We start from the raw sequence: 24,866 nt of genomic DNA, 5'->3' as shown, positions 1-24,866 counted from the left end.
ATGGTACATAACAGGCTCATCTGAAATGTTAAGACAAATGTCCCTATAAAGACAGATGTACCAATAAAGTCAAATGACTACCATCTTTTCAATTGCAAAGAAGTATTCCCTTGTTTGAAATTGAATATTGTTATTTTGTGTGTTTTTAATCATTTCTATCTGGAAGAATGGACAGAGCTATATTAGTTTGTATCTTGTGATGCCTGTTAAGTCAGGTCGCAATGGAATTTTGTCCTCTTAGCATTTTCCCTTCATATTTTCTAGTTACATTATTGAACAAAATTTCTATTTCAGTATCATAAAATAGTTGACTGTAATTATTGGTTGGAAATTTGGGTTCAAAGGTTGCAAAAGAAAATGCCATTATAGTTATTATGCTTTTTACTTCAAAACTCATGGTCATTCCAGGGATAGAATTTTTCAATTGTCCAACTAAAAAGGGTGGATACACATGGGATTTGGTATACCATCAGATCTAACTACAAGGCTGCTTCAGGACAACCTATGAAATTTATCTTCATTATGGTTATATTTGCAAACAAAATGATACCTTAATTATTGTTGTTTTTTTTCTAATTATTTCAATCTTGTTTTAGTATACAAAGCATGGTGCAGAAGCACATTGATTTTAAGCAATTTTTTTTTTCTTTTTTCTTCAGAATTATCTAGTGCAAGTTAACTGTTTTAAATTAGACATGGATATTATATACTGATGAATTTTGTATAATTCATGTTTACCATTCAGAATAAACATACCAGATTACTATAGTGTATTTAATTACAAAATCTATGGTTTAGAATGATTATACATGTGTTCAAAAGTAGTTTTTACTCCTCCGCCTTTTCAAAAATATTTAGTCTAAATAATTGAGTATTGTAACTTATTGGTTAGGGTTAGGTCAAAATATCTCACTTGGGATATCCCACACAAAGTGGGAAAGTTGGCAGGTCTTTACATTATTTTGATTATATTAGTATGTCCCCATTCAAATGCATTGATCATCCCAAAAAAGGGAACCCCTTAACCCTCCTAGATCAGACTCAACTACTTGAGCTGAACGTAGAAATTTACGTTAAAAGTTCATTCCAGTTCTGCAGATTGGCAAATAAAACTTTAATACATGAAGCCATCTATGTATACTCAGGGGAAAATAAACCAAAGAGAGATTGCAAGGAGTAAAAAATTTAATTTTAAAGGATTAAACAGTGTATCTTAAACTCTGTCTGACCTGCAAAATGTCAGACAAAAATATCATTCCATTAGAAATTTTGGATTTTTTAGTAGAAAATATAGTAGAAAATATCAAATTTCTTTTACGGTCAAACAAAACCTAAAACTGTTTACACAGACTGCAATTACAATAGAATTTAAAATAAAACAGAAAACTAACTTTCCACTTTCCAGATTCTATTAAAAAAAACAAAGAGTTTTGGTAAAAAATAATTTTCAATTTATTTTTAAACCTTAGATTATAATAATATATCATAACACAGGTATACTCATTTAAATGTTTACTGTTTACCTGGATCAGGTATAAACAAGTTCTAAAAATAACTTAAATGGTGTGGAGACATTTTGATTAGATTCGGGAATATAATATTAATATCTTTAAAATAAAAATTGCTCATAATTATCTCCCTTTGATTGATAAATTATGCAAATTTGTTCTACCTTTTTGAAACATTTATAATTATAGTCAGGTATATATTGATTGTGAGTAACTTTCATAGTAGTTAATGGGAGTCTATTTCACAAGGTTCTGTGAAATATGGAACGGACAATATATACTTGAACATGCTATCAGCATAACACAGATAGATTTTCACTCCTCTGGAAAAAATCTACCTGTGAAATACCATGTTTGGAAAACAATTATTGGAACAAATTATCCCCAGGATAAAATATCACAGAGGAAGACATAAACCGTTACATATACAGAACCCTATATAACTTTGTTTAATTACATCCCTTTAATTAACCATATTAACGGTTTGATTGGTGATATATTCTAAAGGTACTCTTTTGATGTCACTCGAAGATGTGAATATGTTCTAAATTGGCCAGACAATACTTGGTCATATTTCATAAACACTGAAGCTCAAGTCTTATTTTACATAAATTTATGACCAAGTATTGTCTAACCTATTAGTAAGCTTTTCAGTCAGGGATGGACACGATTACTGACAAATGTAATCGATTAATAATCGATTACATGAAGGATTTTTGTGTAATCGATTAATAATTGATTACTCTGATTTTTGTATGTAATCGATTGCAATCGATTACTTTATTAAAAGTAATTACATTACTTTTCGATTACAGTCAATTACATGCTTAATCTTTTTTTTTTTAATTAATAAAGTAAGTTTAAACACAATCATATTGCTCAACGTTTGTATAGTGGAAATTTAGAACTATACCAAATACAGCATTTAAAGCTTTGTTTCCAAAATATAAATTGACAGTTGTTTGTAGATGGGATCTCTTACTGAGGATCAGAAATATTTAAAAAATCTTGACATTTTGAATTTCAACATAAATGAGACATGACATCACGTTGCATCAATCAATTATTCATAAAAAAAAAAATTGCCTTCGTACTGACTTAAGTTAGCTTTTTTGTTTTTATGCATTAAAACAGGTATATTTTAACATATAACTAATTAATTTGTTCAGCATCTTTTAAAGATCAAAATTTATAATTATTTTGAATTAATCCTTTTGTTTGGATAACCACCCTATTTACAGGTTATAAAACGGCCAATGGAGTACAATATATAACCTGGGGCAAAATAATATAAATCTCTTTCTTAATTAGACATAATTGAAATGAAAACAAAGTCTGTATATTATTGATTAGAAGACTTTGATCATCTGATTAGTGATGACAAGAAGTTTGTTCAGATGTTTGTATTCTTTAATCAAATTATAAACAATATATATTTATAGTGTCAAAATGGGATACATGTATGTTTCTGAAAAGAATTTCAATGGATAGCCATTGGTTCATTGTCAAAAGGATTTTGTGTACTTTCTTAATTTTTATATATATCATAACTTTATAAGGAATCAACTTTTTGTCTAGTTTGAGCTTAAATCCCAGCTGCTCTTAATGAAAATTGTGTTTTAAGGAATTTTAATACAAATGAACTTACTACTCTAATGTTGTACATAACTCTTATTAAAAATTATGAATTAAGGAATTTTAATACAAATAAGCTTACTACTTTAATGTAGAACAGAACTTAACTTAAGACATATTTCTTATTTTAAATCTATTTTCTTATTTCAAATCTATATTTTTATTCTATATATAAAAGGTCTTGAATTATTGAAAAGCACATAAATCCATTTGTTTCAAAAGCTAGTTATAAAGTTAGATTAAGTAGGGGATCTGGTTGATCATAATGCAGCATGAGACAATAGATAGAAATTAAAGATAGTTGATAAACTCTTAAGTCATATTAATACATTCTATTTTATCTGTACTACAAAGTGATGAATACATACATATTTTCATTGAAAAAAGGTTATATTTCATGAAACTATTTTACTAAAGTAATCGAAATGTAATCGAAAAGTAATCGATGATTACATCATAATTTTTGCTGTAATCGATTAAATTACGATTACATGTAATCGAAAATGTCTTCGATTACAGATTACTGTCGATTACTGGAAAAAATGTAATCAATTACAATCGATTACGATTACAGATTACGATTACCCCATCCCTGTTTTCAGTATGGGTTAACTTTATAACCAATAGAAAACCCATTTAATTCAATCTATGTTACTGAAATACATTTCAAACTATTTCTATCATTTCTTTGACTAAAATAAATTAAAATAAAAAGATGGGTAATAAGTCTTTGATGTTATCAAAGATATAAAATACTGTTAGTTTTAATGTTTAGATTGTGAATTCACATTAAGAATAATTACTGTTCAAATTTTGTTTGATTTCTCATCTGTCTTATATTTTGTTCACAAACAGTAGTGACTTATTAAAATAGACATTGATAACAGTTCAGTTATTATAAGTTCTATGAAAGTTAGAAGGCAAATTCAAGCAATTTGATTGGATGAGAAGTTGTAAGTATGTGCTAAATCAAATTAAGAAGTTGGGTGAACATGTGAACCCTTTTTATCAGTTTCTTTTTTACTTAAACTTTTTTTCTTTAAAAAGTGTTCACATCTTAGTAATGGGATATTCCAAATAGTATGAATATACCTGTTTTAAAATTGACTGGACCAAATAATGGGATATTCTAAAAAGTATGAATATACCAGTTTAAGACTGGACAGGACCGAATAATGGGATAAACCATTCTCATTGACATTTTTAACATGGAATGACCTATCATGGGATAACCCATTCTCATTGACATTTTTAACATGGAATGACCTATCATGGGATAACCCAATTAGCATAACCACCCAAAGTTACCTTTATTAAAATGTACTATGTTACAAGCAGTGGCGGATCTAGAAATTTTCATAAGCGGGGGCCCACTGACTGCTCTAAGAGGGGGCCCGCTTCAGTGATTCCCTATATAAGCAACCAATTTTTTTCACAAAAAGGGGGGGCCCGGGCCCCCTGGGCCCCCCTCTAAATCCGCCTCTGACAAGTAGAACAATTCTAATTCTAACATCCTTGTTCAATTTTTTCAAGACTTTGCTTTTGAAGACATTTGTATCCTCAACTAAACTGAATTTTGTGGAGCAGAATATATCATTCATTTTCATCTTGCCTTCAAAAATCAAATAATCAACACCTCACTTTTAAAAAATACTGTCATTAAATCTTAATAGACTTTCAGTTTTTGGTCTCAAAAACTAGGGATTTCAACAAAAAATTTTGAACTTTTTCAATTTATTATCAAAACTTAAACCTGAAGCCAAATATTTGGACTAAAAAAAGAATCCTTTAAAAGAATTAGTGACACATTATGGAAAATTGGATTGAATGAAATGAACTAAAATGCAATTACATTTAAATTTCTATTTGCAATTAACCATATTCTAGAGGAACGTTCTTTTTATAGCATTCAACGGCTTATGAAATTATAACTTTATTTAATATGAAATCATGGAATCTTGTGGTCACTTTTATAACTTTTCAGAAACCCATTTTCAAACAGTTGTTGTCTTTTTTCTTCAGAGTATCACAAGATTTTCATTTAAGGCTAATCTAGTTATGGCATGAACAATGCTATGATATCACTTTACTCTACTCAAAGGTCTATAACTCATCATCAATAAAAGCTGAAATTGTGAAAATTTAAATATTATTTGTGGCAGAATTTACTAAGCTTAATAATTTATCACATACGTTTGTCCATTTTCTTCAAAATAGACAACTTTCCAGTTAGATGTATTTTTGTCAAAAACTTGGGTTTTAGTGAACATCATTCGTGCATTTACATGATTTAGGAGCATCGTCACTTCTGTTCCCATGATGAGGGAGTGGTTGGAAAACTATGAATGCAAATTACACAAATAATTCAGAAAATTGAATTCTCATAATTGACCATTAGTACTGCTGTCATTAGGGAATTGTTATTAAAAGTACCTACAGAACAAAACATTATTACTAGTTTATCCTGCACCATGACGATACATGTAACTAAGACACTTGAAGAACATTCATAGTGCAGAACACAGGTGATCCCCTCTATCTGGTAAATGACGTCATAGAGGCACACATAATAAACTAGTTTTTTCCAGTGAAGGAGAAACTCTAAGGGGGTCTATTGCATTTATAAATGTACAAGAAAATTTCTATAATTAAAAGAAAAACTGAATTACCTCCTCCTGATAATCCAACAAGTGCTACGACTTTTCCTGCAGGGATCGTCAACGAAAAATCTTTCAATACTTCCTGCAAAAAAGAAACATTATTCAGTATTATTTAATTTTATCATAGAAATTCCAGAATTATTCCATTGTATCTTAACACTTATCATTTATATCATGAACTGAACTGGTTTTTTTTCCTCACAAAGTGATGTAACAATCAGATGGTATCTTGATAATTGACAATTAATGAAAAATAAAGATTTCAGTACGTTTTTAAAATTAGTTTAAACATATTTATTTATAGTGGATTGGGAAACAAGTTTTGCAACTTATATTAATCCCTTTCCACTTTGCGGGTGCGGGTGCTGCCTTGTAGCGGCATTAGCCTACTCTTTTTCGAAATCTACAAGGGTGTCTTTAACATGCAAGAGATATGGCTCTCTCTTAACACGGGTCAGCCATTTATCGTCCCCTTCCGACGGACTATCATCGTTTCCTCAAGACCATACTCGCAGATGGTGTCAAGTGAGAGCCGAAAATTGAGTTCCTGAAATTTTCATCCCAAACAGGAATCGAACCAGGAACCTTTGTGTTAGTAGTCCGATGCACTAACCACTACACCACGGCTCTCTAATTACAATATAATTACATTAGATGTATGTTTCATTAGAAACAGTTATTTTTATTGGCTAACAGCAATTTCTCGTCCTTCTGAAATTAACATTCATTACACAATGAAGACATCCGACAATAAAGTGCACAGGCAAATTAAAGAATACCTTGAGAGAAATCGTTTTTATCATGATCCTAGCTAAATAAAATGTAATTATAAGTATTGATTGCTTATTTTTTGTGACTTCATAGGTGTGTAAATGTGATGACCGAGCACACATTTTTTAAGATTGAAGCGCTTCTGTGCTCTATACAAAATGTACTTTGGTCAACGCTTTTACACCCCAATGAAGTTACAGAAAGAAGCACTCAATTCTTAAATACTTTACATATATTAAATGTCTGTTTTCATCTATTTTTTAATATTGTTTGGATTTATAATACAAAATTGTAGTTATGTGTTTTTTCACCCGAATGCATTGATAATAATTGTGTGTTTATGATTAACTAATATAACTTAAATGTAAAGTAAAAGTGGAAATTTGTGTTAAGGTTTTAACTTTTTGTAAATTTTGTGGAAAGATATTATGCATTAAAATGAAGCCTTGATGAAATTTATTTCCTGTTGAAGACCATGCATGTGTTCTTCAAATTGGAAACAATAACAAAAAATCTCCAGGGAATCAAATTTAAAGAGAGAGAAAAAAGTGATTTTTAACTGCATGCTAAACCAAAAAAAATTGCAAAAGACAAAAATCTGAAAATCGTGAAATGAAAGATTTTGGATAATCTGCCAATTGATTTTAAAAGAGGACTTCATCCTACAAAACAAAACAAATATGTTCAAACCTGTTCTGCTCTAGTAGGATAAGAAAATCTAACATTCTGGAACTTGATATCCCCACGTAGAGAATGGAATGGTATTTTCTTCCCTCCAGATAATGGAATAGTTGATGTGGTGTTGATAAATTCAAATACTCTTGCTCCTGCACTAAGGCCCCTTACAACATTACCAAATAACAAAGACAATTGAGCTAAGGATCTGAAAAAAATATCAATATGGTAAACATGAATGTTTTAGGTGTGCAATGTTGTGGCATTCTCAGTACACCTAAAACAGCTTTATATTGGACACCACCAGGAAAAAGGAAACCAGGGAGGCCTAGAATCACCTGGCAAAGAACTGTAACAGCAGAATTAGAAGCAATGAGCTACACCTGGGGCCAAGCCCAGTACATGGCTAATGACAGAGAGAAGTTGAAGCAGTTTATTGTGGCCTTATGTCCCACTTGGGATGAAGAGAATAAGTAAGTAAGTACACGGCCGACACTCGGCTAACCGAGAGTTTGGTCGGTTAATCTATATTGAGTATGCGGCTATATCGGCGGTTGGTCTGTTAAACGGGTTGGTTATACGTCTGTTAAGAGTAAAACTCACAATTTAATGTTAAACTCTGTTAAATATACAGATTTTTGCCATATTATGAGAACCACATAAAAAAAAGAAAAGTGTCTGACAAAATGATATCTATCATAGAACATTTTCCACCAGTAAAAAAAATGCATAGCCTGCGCAGTTTTAAGTAAAACGAAAAGGCGTCTCGCAAGTATGTGGTTTTTATGCTTGTACGCATAGCAATATTTTGGATAAACGGCTAAAAAACATTTTTATATATGATTTAAAGGACACAAAATAGTACTTTGGTTCTAAAAAAATAATTGTCATTGATAAATATTTCATAATTGTTATATAAGTTGAGTAATACCACATTTTAATGAATATTAGGGGAATACAGTCTGTTAATGGGTTGGACAATTTAAATCGTGTCAGTTAAGAGTTATTTAGCCACGACAATGGTCTTACTACCTTTAGTTTATATATTCACATTGAAAAAAATTAGATGTACTTGTGACGAAAAAATTACAATACGGTGCAACAGTATCCTTATAGAAAGAGAACTTTTATTTTAATTTTATTTCTTTGCATTTCCTTGAAGAGTATGTCACTTCAATATAGCGTTATATGGACTGATTGGCCGCTCGAATTCGCACGAATTTATTATTTACGCCAAGTTATCAATCAGCCTTTTTTTTTTCTGTTCAAAGTCTGTAACATCTATGAATCTGTCATGTGTTGCAATGCAGCTGGTTAAATTCCATGCGTTTTCTTTGAAATACTAAGGCTTTTCTACCTCAGGAATAGATTACCTTATGCCGGCATCACACATTGGCGTATAGACCGGCGTGCACCAAACGTACAGAGAAAATTGACAAAGTCGGTATACGTTAGTTGCATGCCATAGGAACGCTTAGCAATCGTTCAAAGCGCGTTGCATAAGTTTGTAGTACGTCGAAATACAAAGGTAAAATTGAGAAAGGAAATGGGGAATGTGTCAAAGCGACAACAACCCGACCATAGAGCAGGCCAAGGCCACCAATGGGTCTTCAATGTAGAGAGAAACTCCCGCACCCGTAGGCGTCCTTCAGCTGGCCCATTAAAAAATATGTATACTAGATCACACAAGACTAACAAAGACCAGAGGCTCCTGACTTGGGACAGGCGCAAAATTGCGGCGGGGATAAACATGTTTATGAGATATCAACCCTCCCCCTATTCCTCTAACCAATGAAGGAAAGTAAATACGCTTGATGAACGCTACAATCCCAGGAAATTTGTATGCAGCATAAAAAACATATAACATACGCCAACATACGTTTCTAGTACGCCCAATACTCGCTTCAAGCTCGTTTTGCACACGTTACAAATATGATTGACAGGTTAAATGCATCCAAAATTACTAGCGTATTGGCAGCGTAAATGATTTTGAACACTCCAGTGCTATACGCTGATGTGTGACGCCGGTATTAGTTGTGTTTCCTCAATGCTTTTCAACTTCGTATTTTATTTGGCCTTTTAAACATTTTTTTCGTCACTGATGAGTTTTTCGTAGACGAAACGCGTGTCTGGCGTAAATATAAGGCGTAAATATAAAATTTCAATCCTGGTATCTATGAGGAGTTTATTTCCGGTATGTATTGTCTTTTGAAACTAATATTACTTTGATATTACACTTTTTGAAACCAGTTCTATCAATTTTCAGATTCCATTGTCTAAACTTATGTTTCATTGTTCATGTGTTGTTTCCATATATTCTAGCCACTAATCTTGAGTCTATCCCTTTATTCAGATAACACCCCATATAGCAATTAAATTATGCTTGTAATGTCATTCATAACTCTTAACAGACCAATTAACAGACCGAGTTTTATACATCCGACCCATTAACAGACCACATTTTTATCAAAAATTGATTTATGTCACCAAAATACAGTTTTTCGTGTAGATTTTTCACATATTGATGTTAATATGGTAAACAAACATAATGCCTGTCTTTTTTCGATGTTCAAAATATTGCATGCAAGTAAACTCAACCAACTTGTCATTTTTGTGTACATTTTGTGTGTGTAAAATGTGTATAAATTTACTGATGAGTAACTCGCCTTTTCATTTTATAGATCGTTTATTGAAGCTAGAAAAAAAATAATTACACCACTGGATTCAGTACTCCAAATCGTTTTGTCAGACATGAATAGTTTTTATGATATAAATATAATTAAAAAGTTATACAATGAAACATAATGACCTTGCAATGATTTTCTCGATAACACCTGATTAACAGACTTTAGCCAACCCGATTAACAGACCAACCGCCGATATAGCCGCATACTCAATATAGATTAACCGACCAAACTCTCGGTTAGCCGAGTGTCGGCCGTGAAGTAAGTAACATGAATGTTAAAGTTTGTTTTATGAATTTGGATGAAACTTACAAATTCCACATATATACACATGTATATAAACAACATGCATAAAGAGAATTTTTAATATAACGGTATGTAAGTTTCAAAAATATCTCAAAAACAGGTCACAATAACTGATCAATACACTTTTGATGAGAAACATACCTAACTGTTATAACTAAACATTGATTTATGAACATTGAAAAATTAAAATTAAAGGTCATATGACTTATGACAACTGGACATGACTATGTGGATTGACTTTGGTCATTGTTGATGGCCATATTTTGACCTATAGTTGTTAATTTCTTTGACAATTGGTGTCTTGTGGAAAGTTGTCTCGTTGGCAATCATACCACATCTTTTTTTTTAGATGTATGACTTAAAGTGATTTTATAGATCAAATATAGTATACCCATCATTTCCAGCAACCGAGAAATTGCCCTAAGCAAACAAATAAACAATTTACCACTGTACCATGAAGACAAACATTAAGACAGTTGATGCAAGAAAGAAAATAAAGGTAATAGTTCTATATACAATATATATATATTGGTGACCTATAACTAAAAATTATATAAAATCTGACCCAACACAAAAAAATAATGTTGAAGATGAGTGACCCCTTTCATACTGAAATGTCCAAGCAATGATTCTACCCACCAAATAAATCTAACCTATTACTTATAGTTTTTGAGAAACTAACGGGACATGAAGAAAAAGTTGTTAACATCTGGTCTCTGGTGGAGAGTTATCTCATTGGATATCATACAACATCTTCTGATCTTTATAGACAGAAACATCAGACCATAAGTTATCTATATACCTAATATTCATTGTTAGCTCTTCTGTCTTGGAAAATATAAAATTTTATACAAAGAGCAAAAAATAACTACATGTGTATGGTAATTCTGTGGTGTCAATAAACAACAATGACTGCAGACAAAGGAATATTCTAATGCAATTTGGATGCAACAATTTTTTTCATTGGCTACGCGTCGCCAGTAAAACTGAATTTGCGACCGTCAAATCTACAATTGACGGTGGCAACTCTTCAACTACAGTACTGTTATTCCTTAAGTGAAAACTTGTGACCATGGGGCATCTTTATAGAAGATATGTGTAATCTAGCTCTTCTACATGTTCTATCTATGATGTTTAATGTTGTACATACCCCCTCCCCCCCCTTTTCTGGTATTATCATGTTAAGTCTCTTTAAAACTTACTATATGGTATAGGTTTTGCTTATCGTTGAAGGCCATACTATTATCTATAGTTGTTTATATCCAAACCATTTGGTCTCTGGTGGATAGTTGTCTTATTGGCAATCATACCACATCTCCTTATTTTTTTTACAATAAATTCATGTCTTTGCTTTGTTTAAGCGTCATATTTATGTTTTTCCTTCAGTGACTTTCAATTTATAACATTATATTTGCTGACAATATTTATGTACATGAGTACTATTTTACCTTTCAATAGTTTGTGTTGATACTAAAAATGACATTAAATCACCAGCAGATATTTCATCCCTTGTCATCAATCTACCACCAGCAAACATCGTTCCTAATACAATTCCTGGAAAAAATAAAAGTTCTTTAGATATACCCTAAATCATGTGTCTTCAAACAAGCATGCTTCATTAACAAATTACGGGTAAAAATTAATAAATCTTCATGCCACCAACCACTGTGGTTCTTAATATAATATCTGGAAAATTAATTTTAATTACTGATTCATTTGCCTCATTCAAACATAGTTCATAATTCTTTAAAAAAAATTAATTCATCACCAAATATTTCTAAATAACTCAGCATACAACCAAAAAACAAATCCACAAATTCTAAATAAATGATCAGCAACTATTTAAGGCATGTATACTGTGGATTCATTAATATTCGTTGGATACCAATTTTCGTGGATTTTGTGGGTTCAGGTGAACCATGAATTTGAATGTTCAACAAAATACAAATTTTCTAAAATAATGTATGCATACTTTTGCTAAAACCAGGAACTTAAATATCCATGAATATGCTAGTTTCCCCCAATCCATGAAAATAAATGAATTCACAGTAAATCTTTCTAACATTTTTGATAATCTGATATGTTATAACATTTATATATTCTCTCACTTTTTTGCATTGCTAGGTTGATGTCTTATATATAAACGTATAACCTGCTTATCTAATTCATATTTTCTGAAATTCTGAAAAAGCAGAATCTTGTGACTGCTTTAATTTTAGTTCATTTATATCTTTTGGAGTTCAGTACTAGTATGACGTCCATTGCCACTGAGCTAGTACACCTTTTTGTTAAAGGGAAAGCTGAAGACCACCTCCAGGTGCAGGATTTTCGCTGTGTTGAATACCCATTGGTGGCCTTTCGGCTGTTTTCTGCTTTTTGACACATTCCACATTTCCATTCTCAATTCCATTTGGTATAATAATGATTGCTTCATTCAGTTTTTCTGATGATTTCATAATCTGTCTTTTATTCTTACCTGATGACGTCTATATATATATATATATATGTGAAACATGTCGACCATTAAAACTATTACTATGCATTAAAAATATCTGAGTGTTGTTGTCTTTTGTGACACATATTCTTTTATTTCAAGACCTAGCGGTATCCACTCATTTTTACCCTGCCACACAATCACCACTACAGTTTTATTCTTACCATTTAAAGCAATATTAGCCAAGCACTGGAATGCTCCTATACCAAGACCAAGTTGAATATTTAACTTCCTGGAACTCTCTACTTCCTGTCCAAACATTCTAAAAAGAAAAGATATAACTCATAAAATATAATTGTTTTTTTTCTACATATTTTTAAACTCTATAAGCTTTTTAAGATGCTACTATTACCTATCAACGTCATGCAAATTGAATAAAATAATACCATTCGAAAACTCAACCAGAGGACTACCTCATATATAGATGAAGTTCAATGCCAACTTATTCTAAAGAGTCAATACTGGTACATGTATGTACAACTATCTCTAGAATGTTTCTTTGATTTTTTTTCCTATTTCATAAGATTTAAAAAATTTGAAGAAAGATAATGTCTGGTACCATATTTTTTTATAAATAATATACAACAACTTGAAGGTCTTCACATTTTAAAGTATTTTCCTAACACCTAGCTGTCATTTTTGTTTGGTTTTTTTATCAAAGTACTCTGAACTAGTATACATTATTGATTATGGGCAAGCTGTAGTCGACATCCAGGTGAGTTATATTCTCTCTGTGTGTTGAAGACCCATTGGTGGCATTGGGATGTTTTCTACTATTTGGTCAGGTTTTTGTCTCTTTTACACATTTCCTACTTCTATCAAATATATGCATTAATAAAATTAAGGGATAAATTACCTCACACAAATAAAGTGCTGTCTTTCCCAAAACCTTATAATCAATTATATGTACAGAAACCTGTTGATGAATGGTTGTTGTTGTGCTCGTGTTAAATTTGTTTATTTCATGTTAAAAAGTTAAATGAGGACATCATTTGACCCTTCTTCAGTGGATAATTTTTCCATTGGCAAATTTTACAACACTTTTTTGTTAAGGTGGTACCTAACACTACAGGGAGATAACTGTGAAAAATCAGCTAAACGTTTTAATTACGTTGTGTTGTTAAGGGAATATTAAGCTTCTCAATGATAAAAATTGATGCAAGTCAAACCGCTATATAACCAGTGTTATTTTTATGATAAAATGGTTGGTTAAAATTTTTTCAAATTTTTATATTTTTGTGAAAGGGTCAAAGTAAATACTTTTGTCAAAATTTTATGAAAATTAAACGAGCCAAATTAATTTTAGTGAAGGTGTTGGGTACCACCTTAAATCAAGGTCCAAAACAACACAAGTTATAACTCTAGGTGGAGAAATTCTTCAGAGGATTTTATAAATGAAAATTTTGCTGAGTATCAGTTTTGCAATAATAAAAATTATCTTTTATAAAAAATTTGTATTCACAATATTTATATTTTTTCTTTTTAACAGCGGTCAAGAATTCATGCATTATTTTATTAATTTCAGTGAGCTTTTAATAATGCAAATATACTATTTAATTTTATGTACAAACTCATTTTCTTTAGACTCCATGGCAAAAGCTCTGACTGTTCTAACATTTCCTATAGCTTCATCTGCTACTGCTGTTGATTTTGATAACTAAAAAGTAGATGACAACTTATAATGGACAATGACGAAATAATGTAAATTGAGAAATTGTTGGGTAGATTTATTAATGTATTGCTAATTTTGAAGAATGAACAAAAATATCATACTTACTATGTGATTTCAGGAAAAGCTTCTTACAGATTTATCAGATATCAGATGTTTTTATTTTCTTTATTTATTTAGATAATTGCATTAGAATCTTGTGATACTGAAATTTGAAAAATGTTCATCTTTGCTGCATGCTGATAAAAAAATATTGGAAAAAAATCATGTACATACAAAATCTAAAGCTCTTACAAGTCACTAGTTTTTTTTTTGTTCAAAATGTTCCATAGCATTTTACATTTCCCACATCAAAGTTTTTGAATATGTCACTCTGCTTAAATATTGTAAATTATCAATATAGAAATAATGTCTTTTCATGAATATATTAAGATTTAAAAGTTTTGTCTGGGCAGGTTAAAAAATTAACAATGAATATTTTTACAAATAAGGTTATCTGTATAATATCTTTTTATTTTTTTTTATTTTTTCATATAATTTTTGAAATAGGTTGTCTCAATTTTTATACATGCAGTGTGACCTTCTCTTTATGTAATACATAGAGAAGATTTCACTACATGTACAAATAAATTGAAGTTGATACTCCAGGAACTTATTCGCATAGCAATATGTTTAACCAATTTTACGCAAGCTACTATAACCTGCTGTACTCTCAGTTAGCTATTTTGTGTGGGAAATGATAGCATTATATGAAAAGTATGTTTTTATTTCAATTTCTTCTTCTTGTTACAATTCAATGTACAAGAATGTTTTCTTGTAAATTTATGATTAATTATTGTCCTTCCCAAAAGGGAAAAACATTAAAAAGATCAAGTTATCAGTGTTTACAGGGGATGTAATGTGTTGAAAATCGGTTTTTCTCCTGAATAAAAGTTTAGTTCCTTTTTTAAAATAACTTTCAGGTGTGTGGTTGGTATATCATCTCAAATGAATCCATCTTGTTTCCAAGTCCTTTCTATAATATCAGTAACTGGGTCTTTCCTGATATGAAGATTGTATGGTTTATGATACAATATTATATATGAATCGAGTATCAGTTTACTTTTAAATTACAAGTTTTTCAGAAGTATAGAACCAGCTCCATACAAGGTCATTTTGACTCCAAAACCTACCTTCTCCTTCATGTGCTTCTAAAACAAAGCCCACTTTAAAATGTACAATGCCTCACCTGTGACTGGGCCTTTTTAGATAATTTCCTTAGACCAGACCCCATAAGAGTCCCTGTTCCTATAATAGCTGGCACAACTGTGATCATTAGTCCCGTTAATTTTGGAGATATGGTATACATAGTCCCAACACATCCTATTGTCTGAAAAAAAGAGATAAAACAGCTAGTCACAAACTATTCTGTTTGTAAATATTAGTTTGTTATATTATCTATCCCTCCAATCCTCAGAATATTATGGATTCATTTATTTTCACGGGTATCAGTTTTCGTGGATTGAGGCAAACTTGCATTTGTGTGGGTATTTGATTTTTTGGTTTCTCAATCTCTGCATACAAAGCCTACAGAAAATGTGTCAGTTCGTGAACATTGAATTTTTGGTTCACATGTATCATCGAAACCAATGAAAATTCAATGGTATTCAATGAAGGATAATGAATTAACAGTATATTAGAAAAGTATTTTGGCAAGACCAGCTACATATAACAATGACATTTACTGCAAGTTATTAATATTATTCTATTATTGTGACAGGTTATTGAAAAACATAAGTTGCATCCAAAAAGTATGACCATTTTCAAATACTTCTCTGTCATCCGATATTCACGAAAACTATTTCAAAAGATCTAATGAAAACAAATATTTTCCTCTTTAATAATGCAACAAGAGGCTCTCAAGAGCCTGAATCGCTCACCTTAATTTTTTTGGTTAAATCTCTCATCAATGATTATTTTGGCTTTTCAATTTATTTAAATGTTCTTTGAATCGTCCTATTTTCTTCAAAAGCAAAAACAAAATCATTTTCTCCTATGTTCTATTTTAGCCATAGGAGCTATGTTTCTGACATACAAGGAAATGAAATATAAAATTTATACTAGATACTCTGAAACTCATTTAGCCTAAGTTTGGCTGAAATTGATACAGCAGTTTCAAAGGAGAAGATTTTTTAAAGTAAGTCAACATGATGAACAAATTGTGAAAAAAGTCTTTAAAGGGCAATAACTCCTTAAGGGGTCAATTGACAATTTTGGTCAAATTGACTTATTTGTAGATCTTACTTTGCTTAACATTTTTGCTATAAACAGTTTATCTGTATCTATAATAATATTCAAGATAATAACCAAAAACTGCAAAATTTCTTTAAAATCATCAATTCAGGGGCATTATACCTGAAAAACCAGTTACCCAATTCGGCTGAAAATTTCAGGACAGGTAGACCTTGACCTAATAAATACTTTAACTTCTTGTCTTATTTGCTCTAAATGCTGGAGTTTTTGAGATATAAGCCAAAAACTGCATTTTACCCTGTGTTCTATTTTTAGCCATGACGGCCATGTTTTTTGACGAAATAAAAAATAAAGCACAAACTTTATTTTATACACCCTACTGATCATTCAGTTGAAGTTTGGTTGAATTTGGTTTAGTAGTTTTAGAGGAGAAGATTTTTTAAAGTTAGCAAATATGATGAACAAATTGTGAAAAATTGTCATTAAGGGGTAATACATAATTGTTAACCATTTTCCAAATGTACAAAACGTACACTTGGGGGGGGGGGGGGTTAAAAAATCAACATTTTTACCGTACGCTTTTTTTTTTATTTCCAGAATTCCAGAATTTATTTCGTTTCCGTAGGGAAGGTCGATGTGTAAAATCGAGAATTGGCTTGGGTGTGTTTCTCTTCTTATTTCTTCTTTATTATTTTCACTTGATGATATTTATTTCGATATCATAATTCTCCTCAATCCGGATTGAACGATTAAAAGATCAAATCATATGAAAACTAAATCTTTCAAAAATGTAAACTTGTAAAAAAATTTAAACAAAAAGTTTGCAAGCATTTCTCAGTACCCCCGATTGTCAATTTCACCTGCTTTATTATAAATCGTTATCATTTCACTCTGTTTAATTAACAAAACTGATGGAAACACTAAATTTTTTGAATGTTTTGATTTTGACAAGACGCCATTTTGTGAAAAGATTTTAAACTGGTCCTTCGATTAATTTCCTAGTAATGTATTCCAAAACAGTAAACAAATAAAACGGAAGTAAACTTATTTTTCTTAGTATAAGCCTCCTTTAATTAGGAGCACCTCCATATGAAGTTAAACCTTAACCTTAAAAATTATCCAATATATGTACACGTTACAGTATATATACATAAACGATAATAGTGCCATAAATGGCATATTTACAGGGACCTTTTAAATAGAAATACAGGCAGGAAATTTAAAAACTTAAATTGTTTTAAAACATTTCACTTTTATTGATTGCTGTCTTGAGCTCTGATTCCACCAACAACTGTCAGTCTATCCTTTACCAATGCAATATAACCATGCATTTCTCTTTCTTTGATTCTTATCATAGTTTATGTGCCCTTTTGTTAATCTTTTGCATGCTCTAGGTGCCCTTTTTCATTGGAGTTGCCACTGTGTGATAGGGGAAACACTAATCTTTGAACTCTTTATTCTAACAAAACACAAGCATCACAGATAGATGTCACAGTCAGATATGTTTTAGTTTATTTTCAATGCAAATTTCTATATTAAACTAAAATATCATAAACATGATCTTTTTTTTATTAAGAATGATTGATTCCTCTCTTGAAATCTGAAAATGGTTGATGTACACTTTTTGAGGGAGGGTGGGGGGTCTGAAAAAGTGTACGTTTTGTACACTTTGGAAAATGGTTGACAATTATAGATGACCCCTAAAGGACAATAACCCCTTAAGGGGTCAATTGACAATTTTGGTCATATTAACTTATTTGTAGATCTTACTTTGCTGATCATTTTTGCTGTTTACAGTTTATCTTTATCTATAATAATATTCAAGATAATGACCAAAAACTGCAAAATTTCCTTAAAATTACCAATTAAGTGGCAGCAACCCAACAATGGTTTGTTTGATTCATCTGAAAATTTCAGGGCTGATAGATCTTGACCTAATGAACATTTTTACCCCTGTCAGATTTGCTCTAAATGCTTTCATTTTTGAGATATAAGCAACAAACTGCATTTGACCCCTATGTTCTATTTTAAGTAACGGCGGCCATGTTTTTTGACGAATCAAAAATCGAAGCACACACTTTGTGCAGGATAATCTAAGGAACAATCATGCTAAGTTTCATCCAAATCCATTCAGTAGTTTCAGAGGAGAAGATTTTTTAAAGTTAGCAAATGTGATGAACAAATTGTGAAAAATTGTCATTAAAGGACAATAACCCCTTAAGGGGTCAATTGACAATTTTGGTCATATTAACTTATTTGTAGATCTTACTTTGCTGATCATTTTTGCTGTTTACAGTTTATCTTTATCTATAATAATATTCAAGATAATGACCAAAAACTGCAAAATTTCCTTAAAATTACCAATTAAGTGGCAGCAACCCAACAATGGTTTGTTTGATTCATCTGAAAATTTTAGGGCTGATAGATCTTGACCTAATGAACATTTTTACACCATGTCAGAATTGCTCTAAATGCTTTCGTTTTTGAGATATAAGCCAAAAACTGCATTTGACCCCTATGTTCTATTTTAAGTAACGGCGGCCATGTTTTTTGACGGATCAAAAATCGAAGCACACACTTTGTGCAGGATAATCTAAGGAACAATCATGCTAAGTTTCATTCAAATCCATTCAGTAGTTTCAGAGGAGAAGATGTTTGAAAAATTGTTAACGACGACAGACGACGACGTCGACGACGACGACGGACGCCAAGTGATGAGAAAAGCTCACATGGCCTTTTAGGCCAGGTGAGCTAAAAAGAGATTGCTCAGTACTAAAAGTATACAAATGTTAAATAAACTAGAGGCTCTCAAGAGCCTGTGTCGCTCACCTTGATCTATCTGCATATTAAACAATGGACACAGATAATGCATGACAAATTGTGTTTTGGTGATGGTGATGTGTTTGTAGATCTTACTTTACTGAACATTCTTGTTGTTACAATTATCTATATCTATAATGAACTTGGCCCAGTAATTACAGTGAAAAATATTTTCTACAAATTTACAAAAATTTATGAAAATTGTTTAAAATTGACTATAAAGGGCAATAACTCCTTAAAGGGTCATTTGAAAATTTTGGTCATGTTTGACTTAATTGTAGATCTTTCTTTGCTGAACATTATTGCTGTTTACAGTTTATCTCTATCTATAATAATATTCAAGATAATAACCAAAAACTGCAAAATTTTATTTAAAATTACTAATTCAGGGGCAGAAACCCCAAAAGGGGTTGTCTGATTTGTCTGAAAATTTCAGGGCAGATAGATCTTGATCTGATAAACAATTTAATCCCTGTCAGATTTGCTCTAAATGCTTTGGTTTCAGAGATATAAGCCAAAATCTACATGTCACCCATTTGTACTATTTTTAGCCATGGTGGCCATCTTGGTTGGTTGGCCAGGTCACGCCACACATTTTTTAAACTAGATACCCCAATAATGATTGTGGCCAAGTTTGGTTAAATTTGGCCCAGTAGTTTCACAGGAGAAGATTTTTTTAAAAGAATATTAAAATTTTTGAAAAATGGTTAAAAATTGACTATAAAGGGCAATAACTCCTAAAGGGGTCAACTGACAATTTTGGTCATGTTGACTTTTTTGTAGATCTTACTTTGCTGAACATTATTGCTTTTTACAATTTATCTCTATCCATAATAATATTCAAGATAATAACCAAAAACTGCAAAATTTTCCTTAAAATTACTAATTTGGTGGCAGCAACCCAACAACGGGTTGTCTGATTTGTCTGAAAATTTTAGGGCAGATAGATCTTTTACCCCTATTTTTAGCCATGGTGGCCATCTTGGTTGGTTGGCCAGGTTACACCACACATTTTTAAAACTAGATACCCCAATGATGATTGTGGCCAAGTTTGATTAAATTTTGCCCAGTAGTTTCAGAGGAGAAGATTTTTGCAAAAGTTAATGACGACGGACGAGGACGACGGACGAGGACGGACGCCAAGTGATGGGAAAAGCTCACTTGGCCCTTTGGCTCTTTATTTACCCCAAAGTGCATAAAAAAGCTAAAGAACTTGAAATTTCAATTGATCTCAATATGCTTATTTTGCAGTATGGGCTATGTACAGTGTTGAAAGGCGTACAGTGACCTATAGCTGTTAATTCCTGTGTCATTCTGTTGTTGTGGAGAGTTGTCTCATTGGCAATCACCCCATCTCTTTTTACTTTTATATACAGTACGGGTAGGGACTTATTTTTATGGATGTCTTAATCCGTCTAGTCGGATATGAATAATCGGACATTTTTATGGTAGGTAGTATGGTCATTAATCAACAGATCCAGGTGTGAATGGTCCTTTCATCTTTATCCGTGTTGCTAGAATTACGGTTCACTGATTTCAGAATCAGGTTACCTGTAATTTTAATCTCTCAGTCACTTTATTGATTATATTAGTTCTACATCGTATTTGACATAAAATATTTTTACAGGTGAAGTACTGGAGAAAACTTTGTTTTAATAAAAATAGCCTATTTTTGTTAATTATGGTTTTTATATTTCAACTGCTATTTATTTTCTTTGTTCCTAAAAATTATTTTTATTTTATGTTCCTTTTCGTTTGTTTGTTGTATCTTTTTCTTATTCATTTATTTGTTTGCATAATTTTTTAAACATATATATTACATGTATTCTATTTCTTGAAGCTTACGGTTATTTTTGATTTACTGATTTATTTTCCACGTAAATCCATTGATTAGCAGAATATTGTCAAGTGCTGCTGCATACGTTTAGTTTGACGCGATCACATGCAAAATATTTCTATAATTTGTATTTAATACTCAGTCTGTGTTGGGTCAGTTCCGAGATAAAAATAATAACAGTGAGCAATACTTGTATATTATTAGTAGCTTGATGATTCTTTGTAGTTTTTACTTTTTACTGTAAACAAATATTGTCCGAAAGTTGGAGATGTATAACTAAAATAGAACGCAAATAATAACACTAGAAGAAAATATTGATTCTTCCCGGGCATAAGTGTATTTTAAGATTTCCGTGTTTGTCCATTATGCTAAATTAATATAATTGATCTGCATTTGGGGGCAGGGGGTAAAAGGGGTCCGGATCTCGAAATCCCGGGCTTAAAACACGAAGTCCCAAGGTCCCGAATTTAAATAAATTTAAATCCCGACATCGCGAAAAAGAATTCCCAGATCCCGAAATCCCGAACTTAATTGCATAATATTAATTTACGCACAATCCATGTAAAAAAGGAAACTTGTGTTATATTTTTTATAGCAATCTAAAAGAAAAAATTGCCGTGAAAAGACAATTTCATGATACACATATCAGTGATCAACAGCGTGTGCACGTGGTTGAACTTTAACTTGACTCCACTCACATTGAATGGTAATAAAAGATATTAAAGCAGATCGATTTTGTCCACTGCACGAGAATTTTATATGGCGGGAAATGTCGTAACAGTAAACACAGGTGACCTTACTGAACGACCGAGGGAAAATCCATTCATGATTAAATTTGATGTGGAATGATTGACAGTATTGTGCTTTAGTTTTGAGGCTCTTGATCGATTTACCAGTCTGAGAATAGAAATTTAATTGATTTACATACATGTATAATCAAAACAAGATTTAGTCTTCTTTAACTATTTTTTGTTTTATTTTTATCAGTAATTTCCCGGATTCCCATTTAAATAATCTATTTGGAGACCTCCTTTAAACTTCGGAAATAATACAACATCGATTTAAAAAAATCATACTGACTGCGCGAGCTTTTATAGTATGACTAGAAGTACGACGAAAAAGTAAAGACAGCTGATCACGACTATTACGACTAGCCTTCAACCCCTTTGGGGTATAAATGTGCATTTATTCAATAAACTATATATATAAGGTTAAACTTTGATTTTCGTGTATCGATTTGATACAATTTGTAAAATATATTTATAACACCGTCGATTTTCGTAAAAAATTTCAGACATGAAAATAGAAAGGCATTATCTCGAGTGTCGATAATTTTAAAAAAAATATTTTAAAATAGGAATCGAAATATGATCTCGGCGTTATAAATATTGTATTAAAAGAAACCAATTGTTTGACTTTCAAAGAGATTAACGGGAAATATGTCAAAATAGAAAGCACGAGTGATCTGTGTGACCAAAATGTTTCACTTGCGAGAAATGATTGACAGGTGTGAATAGATGCAGAGGCTCCTACGGGGAAAGTTGCATCAAAAGGAAAATATCTTAATTCACAATGCCTATACATATTTTATAAATACGATATGTTGGCCTTATACTTAAAATTGAGTTTCTAATAATAACATATAAAGGAACAGGCCGTTAAAAGGGGGAAATAATATAACCATCAACGAAAACTCGTATAATTTACGGGATTGAAGTCTCAACAATTTGATTTAAACTTCTATTGAAAACAGTCTTGGTTGTTATTAGGCTTATTATTTTAAATTAGATGAAATATTTACGTTTTACAAATACATATACAAAATAGTTTATTGGCACAAAACTATTGAAATAATTGGCAACACAATATATTGTTAAAAATCGTCTTTATTTCTTTTTCAAATTATAAAAAAAATAAAATTTTATTTAATTTTAATTTTCATTCTTATATTAAATTTTAATTTTAATTCTTATATTTAATTTTAATTTTTATTCTTTCTCTTTGAATACAAAACAATATTTTACATTTATCTATCCTCCATAAATACTTATATATCTGTACAGGTAAAATTTAATTCTAATCAAGCTGGTACAGATTGATTTACGACCTTCCGCTTGGATATTGCACAGCAGGTGTTTATTACACTGGGACAACTGTCCGACCAGTCTGACATCTAGACGGATTAAGGCATCCATAAAAATAAGTCCCTACCCGTACTGTAATTGCTGTAATATTTCTATTTGTAGATTAATATTAGAACTTACAGTTATCTAAAAACTTTAATTATTTTTTTTTCATTTTAATGCCATGGAAGATAAAATGTATATACATAAGTATTTTACCTGTGCTGTGGCCCTGAGTCCTGATGATATGCATAGTTTAAAAGAACTTTTGAAGTCTTGGATATCTGAGGTCAATCTGCAAAAGAAAATATTCTTTACAGCTTTTCTATTAAAGCATGCATAGCAAACCATTGATCAACTTGCTTGCTATGTTTGTTTGAATGTTTGTAAACAACAGGTAGGTAGTCTGTTTACTATATAATGAAATTTGATTGGGCAATAAACATTAACTTCAATTCATGTCCAATCAAATCCCAGTTTATATTGAAACTCCGCCTACCTATTGTTTGCAAACATCCAAGCAGACACAACAAGCAAGTTGATCAAAATTTTGTTTTGCATGCTTTTATAGAAGAGCTGTAAAATTAATCTGATCCATTCTTTTAATCGAACAAATTTATTTCTTTTGTCCTAGAATATATAGTTATTCTAAATACAAAATGTATGAAGAAAACAAGATGTAGAAAAACAAATGAGACAGCAAACCAACAAAGAAGATAAACAAACAAGATGTCTACAGGATAGCTAAAGGTCATCAAAAAAATAAATGTTCATTGAACATGTCAAGCTCAAAATTACCTTACAATGTTTGTTTTTAGTTGTGATAATTATTTGCTGACTACCTGCAACCTTGACATTTGACAAATACCTCTTGCGTTCATTATTCTTAAAACAAATCAGAATTCTGGATGTTTAGTGTTATTATTAAATAATCAGTCTGTTTCTAATTCAAAATTTCACATGAAATAACTTCAAAGAGCATTGCAATGTCTTTTATAGTAGTAATTTTGATGGAATTATTGATTTGTTAACTCAGATGACTTATTCATAACCTGAATAAAGTATTTTCTGTCTGAGAGTTGAAATACAATAAACATGTATTCTGTCAAAATAACATTTGTTAATTTTGATACATTTGTACCAATAAAATGCTATAGAAGATAAATTGTTGTGTAAAAAAAAGTAGATATTTACTGAACCTATTTGATTGCAGAATATATACTCACAACATTGTGCAATGGATTATTTGAATGTGTAAATTTTGTAGATTTTATGATGTTCATCAATGAAATTTAAGATAAAAAAAATTAAAACTAAAAAAATTAAAAAATATTTCCCTGTTAAACATTTCTAAATTTTTCATTGTGATTAATAAATGATTTAATTTTTGCAGAATACTTGTGTGGTAGATCTACCAATTTTTGTTAACATTGTGTTAACCCCCCCTAACAA

The 24,866-nt window shown here is 31.0% G+C and overlaps 1 protein-coding gene across 1 annotated transcript in view; it reads right to left on the bottom strand.

The window, feature by feature from the left end:
* Positions 1–24,866, bottom strand: part of LOC143083307 (mitochondrial potassium channel ATP-binding subunit-like) — a 34,741-nt gene that overhangs the window by 6,481 nt on the left and 3,394 nt on the right. The window contains exons 5-11 of the mRNA XM_076259576.1: positions 23,634–23,709; positions 15,631–15,771; positions 14,305–14,390; positions 12,898–12,995; positions 11,688–11,793; positions 7,265–7,457; positions 5,813–5,885 (exon numbers count right to left, since the gene is read on the bottom strand). Coding sequence (XP_076115691.1) covers positions 5,813–5,885; positions 7,265–7,457; positions 11,688–11,793; positions 12,898–12,995; positions 14,305–14,390; positions 15,631–15,771; positions 23,634–23,709 — 773 coding nt within the window. The remainder of the gene's footprint in view (positions 1–5,812; positions 5,886–7,264; positions 7,458–11,687; positions 11,794–12,897; positions 12,996–14,304; positions 14,391–15,630; positions 15,772–23,633; positions 23,710–24,866) is intronic.

This window comes from Mytilus galloprovincialis, chromosome 7 (assembly GCF_965363235.1).
Source record: "Mytilus galloprovincialis chromosome 7, xbMytGall1.hap1.1, whole genome shotgun sequence".
Lineage (NCBI taxonomy): Eukaryota > Metazoa > Mollusca > Bivalvia > Mytilida > Mytilidae > Mytilus > Mytilus galloprovincialis.
The sequence above is the reverse complement of the archived record's forward strand: the minus strand, read 5'-3'. Positions and strand labels throughout refer to the sequence as shown.